Source organism: Etheostoma cragini, chromosome 13 (genome assembly GCF_013103735.1).
Source record: "Etheostoma cragini isolate CJK2018 chromosome 13, CSU_Ecrag_1.0, whole genome shotgun sequence".
In the NCBI taxonomy this organism is placed as follows: domain Eukaryota; kingdom Metazoa; phylum Chordata; class Actinopteri; order Perciformes; family Percidae; genus Etheostoma; species Etheostoma cragini.
Window position 1 is genome coordinate 1,751,597 of NC_048419.1, and position 18,300 is coordinate 1,769,896.

The 18,300-nt window shown below is 39.5% G+C and overlaps 1 protein-coding gene across 2 annotated transcripts in view; it reads right to left on the reverse strand.

The window, feature by feature from the left end:
• Window positions 1-187: 187 nt before the first annotated feature.
• The window catches only part of LOC117956080 (unconventional myosin-XIX), a 20,053-nt gene continuing 1,940 nt past the window's right edge, over window positions 188-18,300 (reverse strand). The window contains exons 4-26 of one of the 2 annotated variants that reach the window (XM_034890929.1): window positions 16,472-16,620; window positions 16,100-16,213; window positions 15,447-15,579; window positions 15,290-15,359; window positions 14,633-14,735; window positions 14,447-14,543; window positions 14,271-14,347; window positions 13,736-13,826; window positions 12,910-13,075; window positions 11,868-11,941; window positions 11,631-11,752; window positions 11,206-11,319; window positions 9,986-10,162; window positions 9,762-9,899; window positions 9,187-9,294; window positions 9,004-9,074; window positions 8,833-8,912; window positions 6,878-7,026; window positions 5,969-6,098; window positions 3,887-3,972; window positions 2,728-3,054; window positions 1,767-1,884; window positions 188-1,728 (exon numbers count right to left, since the gene is read on the reverse strand). In XM_034890929.1, the coding sequence (XP_034746820.1) occupies window positions 1,771-1,884; window positions 2,728-3,054; window positions 3,887-3,972; window positions 5,969-6,098; window positions 6,878-7,026; window positions 8,833-8,912; window positions 9,004-9,074; window positions 9,187-9,294; window positions 9,762-9,899; window positions 9,986-10,162; window positions 11,206-11,319; window positions 11,631-11,752; window positions 11,868-11,941; window positions 12,910-13,075; window positions 13,736-13,826; window positions 14,271-14,347; window positions 14,447-14,543; window positions 14,633-14,735; window positions 15,290-15,359; window positions 15,447-15,579; window positions 16,100-16,213; window positions 16,472-16,620 (2,690 nt within the window). In that variant the 3' untranslated portion in view covers window positions 188-1,728; window positions 1,767-1,770. Of the gene's footprint in view, window positions 1,729-1,757; window positions 1,885-2,727; window positions 3,055-3,886; window positions 3,973-5,968; window positions 6,099-6,877; window positions 7,027-8,832; window positions 8,913-9,003; window positions 9,075-9,186; window positions 9,295-9,761; window positions 9,900-9,985; window positions 10,163-11,205; window positions 11,320-11,630; window positions 11,753-11,867; window positions 11,942-12,909; window positions 13,076-13,735; window positions 13,827-14,270; window positions 14,348-14,446; window positions 14,544-14,632; window positions 14,736-15,289; window positions 15,360-15,446; window positions 15,580-16,099; window positions 16,214-16,471; window positions 16,621-18,300 lie in introns of both variants that reach the window. The other variant, XM_034890928.1, reaches the window with a different exon arrangement.

An 18,300-nucleotide genomic window follows, 5' to 3' on the forward strand; every position in this document is an offset into this window, starting at 1 on the left:
ATAAAGTCTTGGAATAAGCAAGTTCTGTAGTTACTGTATTTTGTTGATTTAACTTTGTGTCCCAAGCCGTGTCTTTCAGCAGTATCACGTTCAAATAAACACTGAAATGTTCAAAAACCCTAAATTGCAGAGTCAACATTAAAGGCATTAGAGTCTAGTTAAAGTCATCTGTAGAACGCATCAACCATTCTATAACCATAATGTTTATTTCAACAAATCAGTCATTTAAATGACATAATACAAGTTGTACCTTGATCTTTTGGTACCGTTAAACTACAGATTTCAAATTACAGACTGTCATAATGAGTGATATGACAGTGAAGCCATAGCTGGAAAAGGTTAAAAAGAGAAATTATTGAACGGGCAAATGAAGATATGCAAAAGCTAGGATGACAAACGTCGGTGTTAAGTTAAATTAGTCATTTTATTATCAATTTAGCAAAAAGATGATTTGTTCTCCCACATGGAAAAGACTTTGGTATGTTGTACAGTGCTTGCATTAATGCTTTGGATTAAAATTCATACTGGAAGTGGTTTTGGCAAACATTTTACACACAGTGCTGCTCATGAATATAGGAACCACTGCATGAGTTGATCAAAAAGAGGAATAAAAAAAATCTTTTGGAAATTGATCTTAATGCCTTGGATTTTTCCTTATTTTTAAATGAAGGCAATAAGATCCATTTCCAAAAGATGATTTTTTTTTTATTCCTCTTTTAGTCAACTTAAGCATGGTTTCCTATACTCATGAGCAGCACTGTATGTCTACAAGCCCTTTATCAAACAATAAGCAGCAATTTTAATAAACCTGGGTTCATTCATTCCCTGTTTTACATAAGTAATGTGTCAGCTTGTTCATGTTGCTGTGTGTGTGGTTTTGATGTGCAATATGTGCTTTAAATGTGCAAAACTTGCTTAATTCCCCCCCCCCCATGCTGGATGTTGTGAATACATCTGCAATCATATCTGCATCTGACCCATGTGTTTTTACACCAAAAATACATATCTATAAAATCACACATAAATTATCACCCTTAAATAAATACACTAACAGCCCATCTGTCATTTGAGTGTAGTTTTTGAGAAAGGCACTCTGCAAAGGTCCAGGCTTTGATTGATAGTCAAGACGTTCCAAAAAGGCAGCAATGAGACCCAAACCTGCAGTCCTCTCCTTTAAAGGCGCTAAGGTTGTGCCATGTCAGTTCACTTGTCCAGACAAAGACTCGTAAAAATGAGTTTTTCTTACACCCCATTCATTGTTGTCTATATTGCTTATCTCAGAAGTGGCGGGTCAGTGGTCAGGGTCTCTGGATAGTGTTCTGTCTGAGATTTTGAATTAGAGATCCTTTTTTTTTGTCCCTAGAGCCTGAGTGTAACTAAAATGATCCACGCAAAGTCAATCAGGTTCATGGCAGTGCGTTAGGTTCCCCGACCTCCTGGTGACTTCAGATATTATGTCAGGGTGCAGGTTTTGCACCTTTGTAAAAAAAACAATTGAGATGCAAAATAAAACTTTGGCATTCTTAAAAAAAAGAAGGTCTAAATAAAAACTTTAAACACATTTGACAAACTGACATCATACAATACCAGGTTTGTTCCCTCTGTGTCGGATTATGGAAGAGCAGATGTGTCCCTGCAAAAGCAACTGTGTGCCAGGTTGTCCTTAATCTGTGTCCATGACAACAGCCTTTAGTGTTGTGCAGACGGGGGGGGGGGGGGGGGGGGGGGGGGGGGGGGGGGGGGGGGGGGGGGGGGGGGGGGAGAGAACTCTCACAGAGTTTTCTCTAGGAGGATGGCGTTGAACCCTGTGGCGTCGCTCTTCGCGTCCGGTTGCCTGTCGGCGTAGAGAAGTGGAGATCGCCGATAGTGCAGCTTCACAGAGCCCTGAGTCGAAAGGAAAGAGAATCTCACATGACCAGTGGGGGAATGGAACTAAGTACATCTACTCAAATACTGTTCTTAAGTACAAACGTTGAGGTACTTGTACTTTACTTGAGGCTTTTCTTTTCATGCCATTTTGGACTTTTACTACACTACATCTCAGAGAGAAATGTTGTACTTTTTACTCCACAACATTAATCTCACAGCTTTGGTTACTTTACAAGGGGCGTCTTATTCGATTTTATAACATTTGAAAAATAGTGAAGTAGTTTCGAAATAGTATTGAGTAAAAGTTTAGGTACATAAGAAATAATTTCCTAAAAATTATGTTTTTTGACCATCAGTTCCAAAAATAACTGTGAAACTAAAGTTAATAAATAAGTGTTACAAACGCCCAAAAAGTGAGAAACATTGAAATAGGTTTCAAAAGTGTTGAAAAAAATTACAAAAACGTAAGAAAAAGTTAAAACCATCGATAAAAAGCGTCAACAAAATTGTTGATTTTCCAATTTTGACGGGAAGACAAAACAAGGGTTAACACAATTGTTGGTGCTTATGAAGCTTTCCTTTCCAGTTTCTAAAATGTGAGGATTTTTCTGTGTTGAGTACTTTTACTTTTACTACTTTAAGTACATTTTCCTGATGGTACTCACATAGTTTAACCTAAGTAACATTTTCAATGCCGGACTTTGACTTGTAAAGGAGTATTTTTACAGTGTGGTGTTAGTACTTAGTACTAAAGGACCTTAATACTTCTTCCACCCCTGCAAATACCCAATCATAAAAATCATCCAGATAATAAAAACGTATGGAGATGTAACAGAACCTGTGTGCATGTGCCCTTACCTTAGGTTGAGCCCGTATGGAGGCCAGTTCCTGGGAGTACTGGTTGGGCTCCACCTTATACCCCCTCCTCGCGGAGGGCAGGCTGAGGGACGCCATCACAGACATCATCTTCTGGAAGCCTGAGGCTGTCAGAGACATGGTGATGGAGGGGGCCGAGGCCAGAGCCAGGCCCATGGGCCACCCTCGCACTGGGACAGGCTCCTGGATGGAGGAGACCTGCACCAAGCCCCGCTCCCTGATAACAGGGTCCAATTCTGGCGCATTGTCTGTCCCCACAAAGTCCTCCACATCATCCAGTTCTGCTTCAGCCAAGGATTTGAATAGTGCCTGCCACAAAAACAAAGTTAATTTACATATTATCCATAATTCCACGTTGATTTATTGCTGTAAAAAGACTATTTGTTGTCAAGCAATTCTTTCCTCAGACTCATGATGGACAGTTAACAGTCAAAAAAAAAAAAAAATCAATGCAGCTGAATCCTTTTATTCCACACATTCTGATTCCTTATTAAAACTGGCCCTACGTTACCCATGATGCAACAGTCAAAGGATTTGAATGTGTTATGATTTAGACCTCAACAGTGTGGTTCCAGATGTACGGTCACGATTCATCTCGTAGCTGGTTGGCTTGGTTCCAGGCTTCAAACTCTTTATAGAAGCATTTAATGAAACGTCACTGGAGATATTGAACGGGGAAAACCACTTCCGAAACCAGAGCCTTTAAAAAAGTGGGCTGGGGCGGCCTCTCGCCCCCCCAGATAGAGCGTTCCCCCCATGCTGGATGAGTCCTGCAGCCCGGGTTCAAATCCGACCCAAGGCCATTTGCTGCGTGTCATCCCCCATCTCTCTCCCCCTTTCAGGTCTATCTACTGTCACTATAAGAAAAGGGAAAAGCCTAAAAAAAATAATCTTAAAAAAAAAGAAAAGTGGGCGGTCACTGTTGAGCTTTGGTAGCAGCAATGTAGCTCCAGGCAGAGATGACGAGTGTCTTTTCAGACTTCAGCCCCAACTGACGCTGACCCAAGTGACATCACTTGAGGATATTTATCAGATTTTGTGCAGCTCGCAATGGAGATACATAGTATAGTTTGAGCCAGGAAGAACGAGCAAAACACAACATTTGATTCATATTATGATATGTATTCTTTCTAAATCTCACCCTGCGCTTCCTCCAGGTATTCTGGATGACTGCAGCGGCTCTGTTCCATCTCTGGACCCGCCTCCTGACCAGCCAGGACCGCAGCGCTGCAGCAGGCGGAAAACACATTCACTCCATTAGCAAGCCATTCATTCTGCACCCGGTGCATCGTGGGGACAAATGTTCAATGTATGAGAACAACCAGTCATACACAGTGGTGACATTTACAACTTTACTGGCCCCACGCCCAAAACCTCCATCCCACACCAGGTGGCTGAAAGACCTCATGCATCATTTAAAGTTAGAAAAGATCGAATACTTACACAGAGGAAACGTGGGAGAACCCTACTCTACCTGGGGGTCTTTCATGGATTCTTTTGATAAGGTTTCTGCGGTTGACTGGGAAGACGAATAATGAGACTCTAAGGATAACTAAATGCCTTACCTGTATTTAAATATATTTTTAATGATGCTTCTTTATGAATCATCTTGTTTGTGTGTAGGGTAAATTCTACCTTGCCTTTTTATCTTTTGGGCGGCAAAATGTAGGATAACTCAGTCCAAATTGTACAGATTATTATTATTATTATCAACATTAGGTTATGAGGATGCATGGGGAGGGTGGGTAGAAGATTAATGTGTGTGTATGTCGTGCTGTATATTTGTGTATTTATGTACATGGCAGCATTGTTATGCTATGAACCTGTCATTAACCTTTTAATATATATATATATATATATATATATATATATATATATATATGTAGCCCATACATAGAGGTTTAGTCCTCAACGCAGCAGCTGCAGGTTTGACCCCGACCTGCGGCCCTTTGCTGCATGTCATGACATTTTTAACGCATTCTTTTTTTAATTTCACTACCACCACCTTACTCCACTAGTTTTATACTACTTTTTGGAATCCATGGTCAATTTGTATGGAATTATACCTAATGTTTTAGTTAATAAAGCAGAAATATTGAATTATTTTGACTAATATTTAAGATTAGAGGAACGTATGTTGAGTGGACGAGTTGGGTCAGGATGCTGATTTGAAACCATTTCAATTCACACCCAAAATTAATTCAAATTGTTTTTGCAAAGAGCCTTGCGTGGAATCCTTCCTTTTTTGTGGTAATTTGGTTAAAATGAATGCCATATTTCTGATATAGAAAATTTTAAAAGACGTTTAATTTGACCTGAGGACAACAGGAGGGTAAAAAAATGTATATAAATGTGTAAAAATTACAATTTGGTTGAGATAAAAATAAAAATAAATAAATAAACAAATTCTGATGCAAACGGCTTAATGTACTAACTATTGTATCACTTGATTGACTTCAGACGTCAGTACATGTTCTAAAATTATTAATACATAAGAGATTTTGTTCCATACATTTAGTTATTGTGATGTCTGGTTTTAAAAATCTTAATCCATTCATCATTCATTTTTTTTTTATTAAATTGTTTAAGATAAAATACAATTACTGTTGCACTTTTGATGAGAGGACACGTGTTGATTTGCAGTTTATATAACAAAAGGAATTGTTTTTTCATTCGTGTGTCTGTTAAAAGAAATCTTGAGAAAAGCGTATCGTGAACTAAAAATCGTGAACCGTATGGAATCGTGAGTTGAGTGTACAATACAACACACCTAACATTTAATTAAATGGGCTATTTTGTAAGGGGGGGGGGGAATTAATACAGCATAGTATCGCGAGAGATTCAGTGGCAATACTGTATCGATACACAGACGCAAAGTATGGATCTATTATTATTCATACTGTATGTTGGTCAGTTTGTCCCATTTTGCAGCAATACAATTGAAGTGATTTGAACAAACAGAGAAATGCTTTTTTTTAGATAAAACAGATGTTGACAAAGTTTCCGTTTGGGGACGTCATTTATATTATAGACGAATATTGCAATATGCTTAAAATCGCAATAATATTGTATCGTGGCATAAGTATTGCAATATCGTGGCAGCTTATAATGCCATTGAAAGGATAAACAGTGTCAGCCTGCACACAGACAAAGGGAGGGAGGGAGGCCACGGAGCCGTACTGACCCCACCCCGTCGTACCTGGCCAGGGCATTAGGAGTGTACCTGCTTGGATCAGAGTGGCAGACCGCTGGCGGGCGTGGCGTCGGCGGCGCTGGTACCGCTGCCAGCAGCACTGAATGGAGAAGGCACACCGAGACAGGATCTTCTTCCTCTGATCCTCCAGCAAATCCAGCTGGGAGACAAGACAGGTCAATACTCCAAAATGGCTTCACAGGCCAGATTGTTTTTTTGTCATCATTGTGATATCAACTGGCGCAGTATACACATTGTGATAGGCAGCCAAATAAAAAAGGGACTCCTGATTTTTTTGTTAGTTGAAAGAAAATATTGGTAGAAAACTGCACTTTGAAACATAACTCATTCTTTTTTGTGGAGCCTTTAATGTTTAAGTCAATCGTTAATTTGTTCAATGAAATAAATGATTTCTTTTCATTTGTTTTAAATTCACCAAGCAACTTGTTGTATTTTTGCGGAATCCATTTGCAAATGACTTCCCAGGCTTCCAAGTCATACATACAAGTTATGTGTGGAGAGTACAGCTGCCCGGTATGAGGAAAACATGCGATAACATTGTTAACTACCGCTATAACAATATTACATGTGACACACAAACTAAACAGAAGTGTACTCAGTTCTGCTTTTAGTAATTCTGAAATACAACATTGCTTGTTTAATTTTAAAAACAAAAAAAGGCAATTATTTCTAACATTCTTTTTTTATCGAATGTTGAACATATTGAACATTGAATTGAATATAATTATATCAGTCACCACTAAAAAAGAGTGACAGTTACATTTTAAAATGCAGTTTTCTCCTCATAGTTTCTTTCAACTGACACAAAAATCTCAGAGTGTCTTTCTGCGTCAGTTGATATGGCGATGACAATAAAAAAAGATATACTGTGTAGCCCTAGTGAGGATACTGTACCTACGTATGTATACAGTTACTGACCATCAATTGGGTAAGAAAAACTTTAGTCCTTCCGCAGTGCACCCATGAATTGGGTTTTTTACTGTCAAGTTTGTTCGAGTGCTCTAACACGACCCCGAGGAGCTCCTCCACCTCTTGCCGAAGAACACTGTTGCTGTCAGCCTCCACATCTGAGACAGAGAGGAACTGGAATTAGAGGGAAGCCCTGGAGATAAAATTCAGGACAGGACAGAGCAGCATGCAGCGGTCTAGAGACTCACTGTAACCTTCATGTTGTCCTTGGGTCAAATTGACCCTTTTTCATATATCAATGTTCTTTTTAACTAACCAGTTGTAATTACCCAAAATAACATGATTGATTCAACACTTTTTAGCAAGGACAAATACACATCTCTACTTTAATTTTGGGGTGTCTTATTCCATTTTATAGCCTTTTAAAAAATAATTGAAGAGGTTTTGAAATAGTATTGAGTAAAAGTCAACATATTCCAGTCTGTGATTATCCATCAACATCCATTCCTTTAGTTTTAGTCTATATAATCCCTAATGTCTGCTTTTCTAACTCAAACATTAGGTATAATTTCCTATGAATGAGGTTCATTGACCATAAATTCAAAAAAAAACTGTAAAACTAAAGTTAATAAGTTAGTGTTACGTAGTGTTAAACGTCAAAAAAGTGACAAACTTATAAAAAGTGTCTACAAAAGTGTTGATTTTCAATTTTGACAGGAAGACAACACAAGGGTTAAGGACATAGTATTTGTCTGACGGTATGCCTGCAGGGTTTGAGGACACAGAAATCCATCCGAATCAACAGCACAGCTTCCCCACACACTGAATGATTACACTAAATTCAATTAGCATTTCAAAGCTGATCATATTTGGCAGCATTCAGCATTAATGAGCAGCTTCCTGCAACATTCATGCAAAAAAAAACCAGACCTGGAGTCTCCAGCACTGTGAGCCTGTACTTGAGTTAAAGACTAATGGCAATGCTGATGTTTAGCAGCAAGTATTGAGCTTAAAAAAAGTTAACAAGTTATCAAATTAACACTGAAAACATCTTGAACTGTGAAATTTCCACCCATACTTTTACGGTTTAATTTTTGTTTATTTTTGTCGGAAAAAGGCAAAATAAGAGTTCAGTTGCAAAATGTAATCTGCAAATTAATCTTTTTTCACGATTACTTTTGATTTTTTTTCTCATTAAAGGCCAAAATTGTAATCGCAATTCAATTTTGATTAATTGCACAGCCCCACCCTGTTCATTATCTTAGTTCAGTGTGATGAAGCATGCTAACAATTGATAATTAGAACACAGTACAGCTGAGGCCGATGAAATTGTCATTAGTTTTGCAGGTATTGGGTCATAAACCAAAGTATTTTTGGGGCGTTTTTGGCCTTTTATTGAACAAACAGATGAAGGCCGGAAACAGGGTAGAGAGACGGGGAACAATGTGCACTAGAAGGGCTGCGGGTCAGACTCAAACCCGGGGCCGCTGCGGTAAGGACAGAGCCTTAGTATATGGGGTGCTCGCTCACCAAATTAACAAATTTCAACAGGAAAAGTCCGGCCATTCCCAAAGTCAGTAAGATACATCCTCTGTGGACAACGAATGTCTGTGATAGAAATCCATCCAATAGTTGTTGACATACTGGGAAGTGTGTTAAGATGAAAACAGTTCAAGCACGCATTGAGTGAGTAAAGAAACATGAAAACAACATGCAAAGCAAGCTCTGATAGACAGAGGAGCATGCCTTTACCTGGAAAGTTCAGAAGAAGTTGCACATTTTGTTAGAAAGTCCTGTCTGTATACACCAAGTGGACAAAAGTCCCCAGGAAAGTAGAGAACTGAGGATCACATACTAAGAGGGTCAATGAAGGAAAAGGTCAATAACAGACCTAAACAGAGGAAATAGAATCACTCTTTGTCCACAGTAAACATGCCAAAATGGACCTTACAAACTGAACTTACCAACGCAATGACTCCCCAACTTGAACTGTGAATATTTTGCTATCAGTCCGTAGCGTTGCATGAAGCCTTGGAAAGGAATTCTGTACAACAGAAATGAAAAGTCAACCAACATTCAACAGAAACAAAGCAATGCATTAAGCTAAAGAGTTGATAGAGAATTTAGTTTTTCACCTTATGGGAAAGCCGGCAGCACTGATGTGAATAGTCTCCACAATCCCACAGGCCTTCAGCTGCATGATAACCTGACAGCAGACGGGGAATAACTATTAAACCCTTTCCCCTGTTGTGAAAAACCAAAGCATTGCCTCTCATTGTTGTACTGCTGGTGATTCTGCTGAAAAAGAGAACATGTACCTCCTCCTTTTTGAAGCTCAGCGGACTGCAGTCCGGGTTGGGTTTGATGCAGCGAGTGTAATGAGGAGTTGTGCTGTGGAGGATCTTCATCAGGTTCTCCAGAGAGTTCTACGATCAGACATGAACATCATCAGTGCCATGGAGGAACTCTAAGGCCTCAACACGCTAAAATAACCCTGGTGATAAAGGCCTTCGATGGCTCTAGGTTGCACGATAGGAGCAAAATATCGAAATGCAATAAGTGTCTCTCTCCTCCTTAAAAGCTACAGACTCAGAACTGGCACATACTAGGGAAAGCTCATTGTGGGACTGGATCTAGGTGCTGGAATTCTGCAGAAAGGCAGAATTTTGGGAAAGAGACTTCAGATACAGTATTAAGGGACCACTAAGGTCTATATAAAAGAGACTTCAGATACAGTATTAGGGACCACTAAGGTCTATATAAAAGAGACTTCAGATACTGTATTAGGGACCACTAAGGTCTATATAAAAGAGACCCCCCCCTGCTAATTGGAATTTGCACTTAGTCCATATGACAATTTAAGTACAACTGTGCTGCCCTAGTTGTCTCCCACCTTGAACTTGGAGACCACAGTGACTCTACTGAGCCCCTTGGTAGTTGGGTTCTCAGTTTCGCTGTCGGTGAAGATCTGGTGAAGCAGGGGGTTGTCAGACTTCTGCAGCAGGTTAATAAGCTCTGGTGGGACGGGGTCCTAAAACACAGAATCCAGCAGGAGATGAGTGGATGCCGGGGATCAACCTTCTGAACACCATTCAAAAGGTTTGGTTTTGTAAACACCTTGTTTTTCTCCACCATGCCCTCCATCTGGTAGTTGACTTTGCCAGCGTAATGGGCCACGGTGAAGTGTGGCTCCTTGCTCAACTTGTCCCAGCTGATGTTGGCATTATCACCGAGCTCCTTCTCCAGACGAACCCTGAATGTCTTTGAGTCCGAGGCTCGATTAAGACGACTCTCCTATAGGACAGGAATGTAAAAACGTTTTCAACCGCCACGTAGTACAGGATACATACAATGATGAATGAATGTACAGAATAACCAAGAAAATGACTGCATGGAAACAAAGGGTCAAAACACCTGGAGGATGAATACTGGTATGTAGGGATGTAACAGTACGAAAATTTAACCTCATGGTTATAGGAACCAAAATAATTGCGGTTTTTGGTATTAATGCAGTATTTTAAAAGTATGTTCGATGCCTTTAGCACGTTCCGCAGATAGGATAACTATCTACAATCAACTGTCCTTTGGCATTCTAATAATCACCAAAATATGCCCCTGGCACGGCGGCTTCAGGAGACTCGGATGAAGCTAGACAGGATTAAACACACGGTTTCCACACCACCGTGATAATAATAATATTTTACATGAAAATGATAATTGTTATCAATTTTTATTGTGATTTAGCGTTACACCGGTAACTGTTCTCTATTAAAAATGACACTGCAAAAAGAGAAATCCATAAATTGTATTCCTCCTTTCAAAAGAATATGATTTAAATTAAATTTATCTTAATCCTGTAAATCCTGTCTAATGGGAAGAAATGTTTAATAAAGCACTTCCTTCGAGACAGGTGTATAGATTGATTTTACATTGTGTATCGATATACGTTTTTGCCCCCGTTATGGGGTGAAAATCAAAGAGATGGTTAGGTTTGTATTCTATTGCCTCGAGTTTTTATCCGTATAATACTTAAGCAAACATTTAATGGAATCAAATTAAATTCATGTTTAATTGGAAGAAGAAAGAAAGTTTGACTTCTGTTGCTTTACGTTTGCTTGTTGGCACTATTTTATTTTGGTGAGCCTAACGGCAAATGGGCCAGAAAAGTTATTGAATTGTCCAAGTTTCTGTATAAAATGTTTTTTTTTGCCATTATTAATGTGTGCTGTTGCGTTTGCTTTTGAGCGTGTGTGTGTGGTGCAAGTTATTTTTAATCAATAGAAAAATGTGATAATTAAACAATAATAATAATAAATGCAAGAAAATGACCAGCATACCTCATTAAGTAGAGAAAAGACACTGACGGGGCTTCCCTCTAGAAGATCCAGACAGCTCTGGTTGTCTTGGTATTTGACGAAGGACCACTCCAACCCCTCTGACACATATTCCTCCTGGGAGAAGGATTCAAGTACAAAATACATTTCTTCACATTACAAAAAGGTGCGCCAAGCTGTTCTGTTGTCGATCAACAGAGATTTCACGAAGACTGGTGACATGCAGCAAAGGGCCGCAGGTCAGAATCAAACCTGGGCCCGCTGTGTCGGGGAGTACACTTCTATATACGGGCGCCCGCTCTACCAACCGAGCTATGTGGGCACCCTGTGGTCAATATTTTACGATTGCCATGGTCCTTGATGTAATTTTGATGACTGCTGGGGATCAAATTGCCTTCAGGGAAATAAAGCTGAAAGCTGTGTGGTACCTGCTGAGCTCGGAGATAATGAGCCACAAAGTGCTGCTGCAGTTTCTCATTGGCATAGTTGATGCACAGCTGCTCCAGGTTATTGATCTGGAAACACTCAAACCCGTACACGTCTAGAACTCCTGGAAATCACACAGTTGAGAGGATTGGGTGAGGTTATGGAAAGAAACTGAGGGGGAAAAAATATACAATATATGTATTCATATTCCATGAAGTAAAAGACAACAATGCTTTAACCTATGAAGTTGCACCATGTGGATGTTTCTGCACATATGCTGCTGTTGATGAATGTAACCAGCCACTCAAATAATCTGTTGGAAAAAAGACACAAACTTACTCCAAAAGACAAAGAGCTTGTAAATAGGAAGAGTGATTAACAGACATAGCTTCATCACTGTTTATTGTAAACAAAAGGCCATGATGGTTTCATGTTTGAGTGTTTCTTGGAAAGTAAGACTGCACAATATGAAGAAAATATGCAATAACTTGGTTGAATATTTGCAATAACAATATTACTTGTGATAAATAAACAGATATTGAAGTGTTCTCAGTTCTGCCATTCAGTATTCTGCTAAAATACAACAAGTTGCCTGTTAATTTTAAAATAAATTAAAAAAATTATTTCCAACATTCTTTCATTAAACATAGTGATTATTGAATTGAATATAAAAGGCACCCCACAAAAAATCTCTGTTCATGATGCGTTTATTGCATCAGTTGATATTGCAATGACGATAAAAAAACGATATATTATGCAGCCCTACAGCTGGGGGAAAAAAACGATACAGAATAGTATCGCAACATTTTCCTTAGCAATACTGTATCGATACACAGGCGCCAATTATGGATCTATTAATATATATATATGTGTTGGTCAGTTTGTCTGCTTGACAAAACCATTTTGCAGCAATACAATTAAAGTGATATGAACATAAAATGTATATTTTTAGATAAAACAGATGTTGACAAGGTTTCCTTGTAGGAACATAATTTAAAATTGGGAAAAATTAAAAGTTGGAAAAAGGTTATAAATGTATTGCAGAATATTGCAATATCTTTAAAATCGCAATAATATTGGATCGTGACATAAGTATCGTGATAATATCGTATCGGGAAGCGTCGGGTGATTCTCACCCCTGTGCAGCCCTAGTGGAAAAGGAGTGTCTGACGACAACCAAGTCTTAGTTGAAAGACAAAAACAAGTTCCTGCATGACCTGTCCTTTTTCACACATCTGATCACATCGCTGTGTTGTTTTATGATCAAATCCTCATTCTTACTGGGCGTAGATGGCCTTGGCCAGGCAGACTCTCCTCATGCTGCACTCCGCCTGGGAACAGGGCTTGAGAACGCTCTGCTTCCCCGCCTTCAACGTCCTCACTCTTAAACACATCTGAAGCTCCTCAGCTGGGACACACAGCAGCTCCGCGGCCCTCTGCAAGAAGTCTAACACAGGCACGAGTGGAAGCGGTCAACTAGCTGTCAATCTGGGGTTTCACCCAGATAAGTTGTTTTGCCTGGTGGCAAGTGTCTTTATGACAAGGGGCCCGCCTGGGGCCAGTCACAGACTGATGGCAGCGTTAATGTAGAGCCCAACAGTTTCTGTGATAGCAGAATAATGGACGGAATTACAAAATTGAGAATTGAAAAAGCTATAAGACAGATTCCATAGGGCTCTACATTAAGTCAGTGCTAAAAGCTAACTGGAGATTTGAAAATATGACTAAATCAAAGTTTCCAACCAAGCCCCCCCTCTGTAACTAGTTTTAAAATACGTCTTAAAAATACACATTCTTTTCTCCCAGTGGCTTAGGCCTGGTGGGGGGCAACGTAGGCCCGGTGGGCCGCCAGGCTTGCAATAGACTGGGGGTAAAACATGATGTAGATCATGATTGTTGAGTTATTGTCAGGGAGGGGGTGTCATGGAATGTATTCTTGATTTCAGCAGCATGACACATGGTCATGCAACCTATATGCATCTTTATAAAAAAATCCCTTGAGCATCATTCTGTATTTATGTCAGCCTGAAATTACTGAATAAAAGTAGATTTTAAGTAACTTAATAACTGGAAGTGATAAGAGTTGTTTAAATGTCATATCCAATACCTTTGGACTGTTCATCTAGGTCACAAGGCTGTGATTCATCCGTTGAAGAGGAGAAATTCAAATTCCCCAACTGCAGAATCCCTGCTAATATCTGTAATGTATTGCAACAAACAGGTAAATTAAATTCTATGCTAATAGAAAAAAGAAAGACATTTTCAGCATTCATAAGCAGTATAAAAACATTTAAAAAATAGTTTATAAAACTGTATGTATGAAACTAGACCACAACGTAGTTGTAAGCAGATGTAAGTGTTTATTCATCTATTATGCCAAAACTATAACTCTTCCTGTGGGCACACATAACTGGATACTGGAGTATAAACAGATAATGAATATGGCATAAAACGCGGTTGTAATCTTCATAAGAGAACTTATAATTGATGACAAATACTGTATATTAATAAACACTATAAAATGTCCTTACATCTGCTTACAACTTAATATATAGTGTTCTAGAAACTAGTCATTAAATGTTTCTATATGTAAATATGTTAAATGGAGGGGGTTAAAGCTAAGTTAGTGTAGAGTGCCTTACCTTAAATATTTGTCTCTGCCTTTCCTCATTAATGCCCAGATGAACCATTGCCGCGACAGTCTCATGAAAACAATCCTCTATGACAAATTACATGAAAAGAACTTGTGAGAATCCCAGATCCCTATAGAATAAAAGACACAGACATGCCTAAATATACATGAAAAATAAAGACCAACCCTCCAATGTTTTTTCTGAATTTGGCAGCCACACAAAGTGTTGGCCACGTGGAATCTTCCACTCCTTTCTCTGCTCATCCGTGGCCTCTTTCATCATCTGGAAAAACAGAATGATCTCAGCATTTACATATGAATTTGTCAATATTAAACTAATACACACAAGGTTTTGTGTGGCCGTTAACTCACCTGGTAAAATATGTGGAAGTTCCTCTCATTAGCCAGTTGGCAAGCCACCCTGGTCTTCTCGAGCAAATACGTTTGCACAGATGCCCCCACTAACAGCTGACATCTTTAATTTAAAGAAAACATATTGAACTGATTAAACTGAACTGTACACTGATAAGCTTCTCACGTGAAGAGCCCGATTCAATGGAAAGACTACATACTAGCATACTGCATTTTTCGGGCTCCCTCCAAATGGATACTTTGTTATTTGATGAATAAACATGATAACTTTTAACTGCCATATGATTAACATAATTTGAGGGGGAAAAAATGTGTGTGAAGCCCCTGTTTGATGTTCTCTTTCTTCTTCATACATTTTTGCCCCACCACCCAAAAGCATCCCCAAAAAAGAGGTGTCAGAGTTCTCGCAAGTGCACAATTTGAATTTGCTCAGCAAGTTACTCTGGCATTAAGTAATACTGCTCATTAACTATAGCCTTGCAGCCGAGTTGCACCAATCACATCGGTGTATCTGATATAGGCGGGCCAATAGCAAGCTATACAGACTGGGCCCACTAGTGGTAAAACGGCCTCTAGACATTTGCCTAGAATGCTTATGCCTAGATCTGGGCCTGCACGTAATTAACAAGTAAGTGCAGCAGGATGAATTGTAAATACCTGTCTAGCTGGAGCTGGATGTACTTTCCAAAGCGACTGCTGTGGTTGTTCCGTAGCGTACAGGCATTGCCTACATGGAGAGTAAAGTGATGACTGAGTGACAGTGCACAGTGGTTATTTTTTACATTAACGAGACACCAGCAATCAGCTATCTCACCGAAAGCTTCCATGATGGGGTTGGAGTCCAGCACCCTCCTCTCTATCCTCTCCACTGTGTCCTGACTCTTCAACACTGAGGAGGAGGCCGCCACAGTAGCGTAGTATTTCATCAGGCAACGAGACGTCCATGTCTATAAAACAAACCACAGGGCCACTAAAAACTGGTTCTACAGACCCTTAATATTCAACCAGCTAAGCTGTTTGACTCTGATTGGCTAACAGCTAGCCAATGAATGCCTGGCTATCAGCATCCTTTACCCAGCTCATGAATAGTATGAGCTCAGGCAACATGATGTCAGACTGAACAGCTGTTGGGATTTCTCCTCTTATTTCTTTCCAGTGGCTAGAGCTGACGCCGAGGTAGCAGTTCATCTTCACATTCTCCACAGAACACACACACACATATGGACCTGACATATTTCAAAAAAATGCACGTACAAATGGTTTTGTCCACCTTTAAGAAAAATATATTCTTTAAAATTCTTGAAACCAGCCAGCGTATAAATGTGTAACTTAGTCTATACACTGCAAATGGGCAAATACCCCAATCTGTGGCACTGTAAGTAAAAGAGCAGCTGATAGTTTGAACCCCTGATTGATGTAGTAGAATAAGTTTATTCTGTAAGCTTAACACAATATGTCTTGGTTTACCTTTCCTGCCCCGCTCTCACCGCTGACCACCAGTGATTGGTTCACTGGCTCCAGCTGGCCCTGAACATTTCTGTAGGCTTCTTCTGCCACAATAAAGATATGTGGTTTGAACTCCTGTTGGCAAAAAAATACAGACTTATTCAGATGCTGGTCATTTTTAGACTGCAGGGTGAGCCGCCGGTGCCTTCGGGAGGTTCCAGGTGAGTCTGACTTTCAAGCTGTTCCTGATGCAAGGAGGCAAACAAGGAAGCCGAGGATTTATGTTTAACCACTAACCTCCTGAATAAGCCAAACATCATTTTAAAAAAACTCTCTAAAGAAACAAACAGGTACACAAGTAAGCTGAATTATAGTGACTCTAAAAATTCATACCTGGGGCTGAGGAGCGCAGTGATACTCCTTCATCACATCCAGACTGTAGAGGTCAGGGATTGGCTGGAAGGGGTTAAGAGCCACCAAGGTGCAGCCAGCATGGGTGTAGAACACCTTCACACTGTACCTGGCCTGCAGGCATTTCAGCACTACCAGAGGAAAATATTACGTATTATTAACAGGAGGGAAAAAAACACACAAGGCAACATTGTACAGAATAAAACCACCTAAGGCACGAACCAGTGGACACCAGAGAAGTGGGGGGGAATCACCAGACGCCTTCCAATCCAATATCAAATTACGAGATAATTGCGATTTTAAAGAAATTGCAATATCCTGCAATATATTGCAATTTCTAACCTTTTATCTAACTTCAAATTTTTTCCAATTGCAAATAATTTCCCCAAAAGGAAACTTCGTCAACATCTGTTTTATGTTAAAATATACATTTCTCTGTTTGTTCATCTCAATTCAATTGTATTGCTGCAGAATGGGATTGCCCAGCAGACTAACACACACATAAAAGATTGATACTGGTGTCTGTGTTTTGATACAGTATTCCCCCTGAAAATATTGCAATACTATACTGTAGCAATTTTCCCCCCACCCCTACAGAGATGACAGCAACATTAAAATGGCAAAAATATGTTTCTCTGTGATATATATATAAATAAAATGATCCATACTTCAGATGTAGCCGTTAGCCTGGCCCCTGCTGTTATTTACCTGAGCTGTTATGTTGTCTACCTTGAGCTGAGACTAACACCGCCTGGAAATGTAAATGAAACACTAATCTTTTCTTACCAAATGCCAACGACACAGTTTTTTTATGTCAGGACAAACAATGGAGTAAAAATGATTGCTAATGAAAATAATGTTTAACGTAGAGACATTAAGATATTCTGCTTCACGTTGGCCCAACTGTATTACAAATGCACAAGGAATACAAGAGTTATTGTTTTTTGTGATGCACGTTGTCTGCCAGCAAAGTAAACCATGCCCTTGGTTCACACTTCAGCGTGACTTTTCCCCTCTCATTGTGTACACTGCAGCATTTTGGTTGCCCTGCAGTCAATCTATTCACTTCTTTTTTTTTTTTTATTATCACTGCAGATTTTATCTTGGCGCGGTTAAACAATACACAGCAAATGCTGGAATCCAAGGTGACATGAGCTGGAAATCATTGTTTCACACTGGCTTTGTTCTTGTAAATAAAGACAAAGTTTATGCAACATATCAAACACGCAACAGCACTCATTTACATAATAATAATAATAATAAACTGAATTTATACAGCGCTTTTCACAAACTAGAAGTTGCTTTAAAGGGCAGAAAGATAATAAAAACGATGCACAACTTAACAAAACAAAGTCATGGCAGAGAATCGTGATATCAATTCTAATCTAAAAAAATCATGATTCATATTCTACTACGAATCGTGCAGGCCTACTTCTTACATACCGTAGAAGCAGCATGTTTATCAAGTGATTTAGAGACTCTAGAGCAGTGACAATCAACTGGCGGCCCGCGGGCCGAATGCGGCCCGCCAAGCCGTTCGTTCCGGCCCGCGATTGGATTCCAAAATTGTGAGGATCAAAGAGAAAATATGTAGGCCTATTCTACACTATTAAAGCAACTAAAAGCAGCAACAACTGAGTCTCTTCTCAGTAATCTGTGTGGTGGTGACGGCGCAGAGTGTATTCTTCTGCAACAGCAACAGTTTGGTTGCCAATTAGGCATACTGGTGAGGCATTCCGGAAGGTTGGAATGATAAATGCGTACTTTTCAGTCCAGTCATCATTGAAGGACCTGTTTTCAATATCAACTTT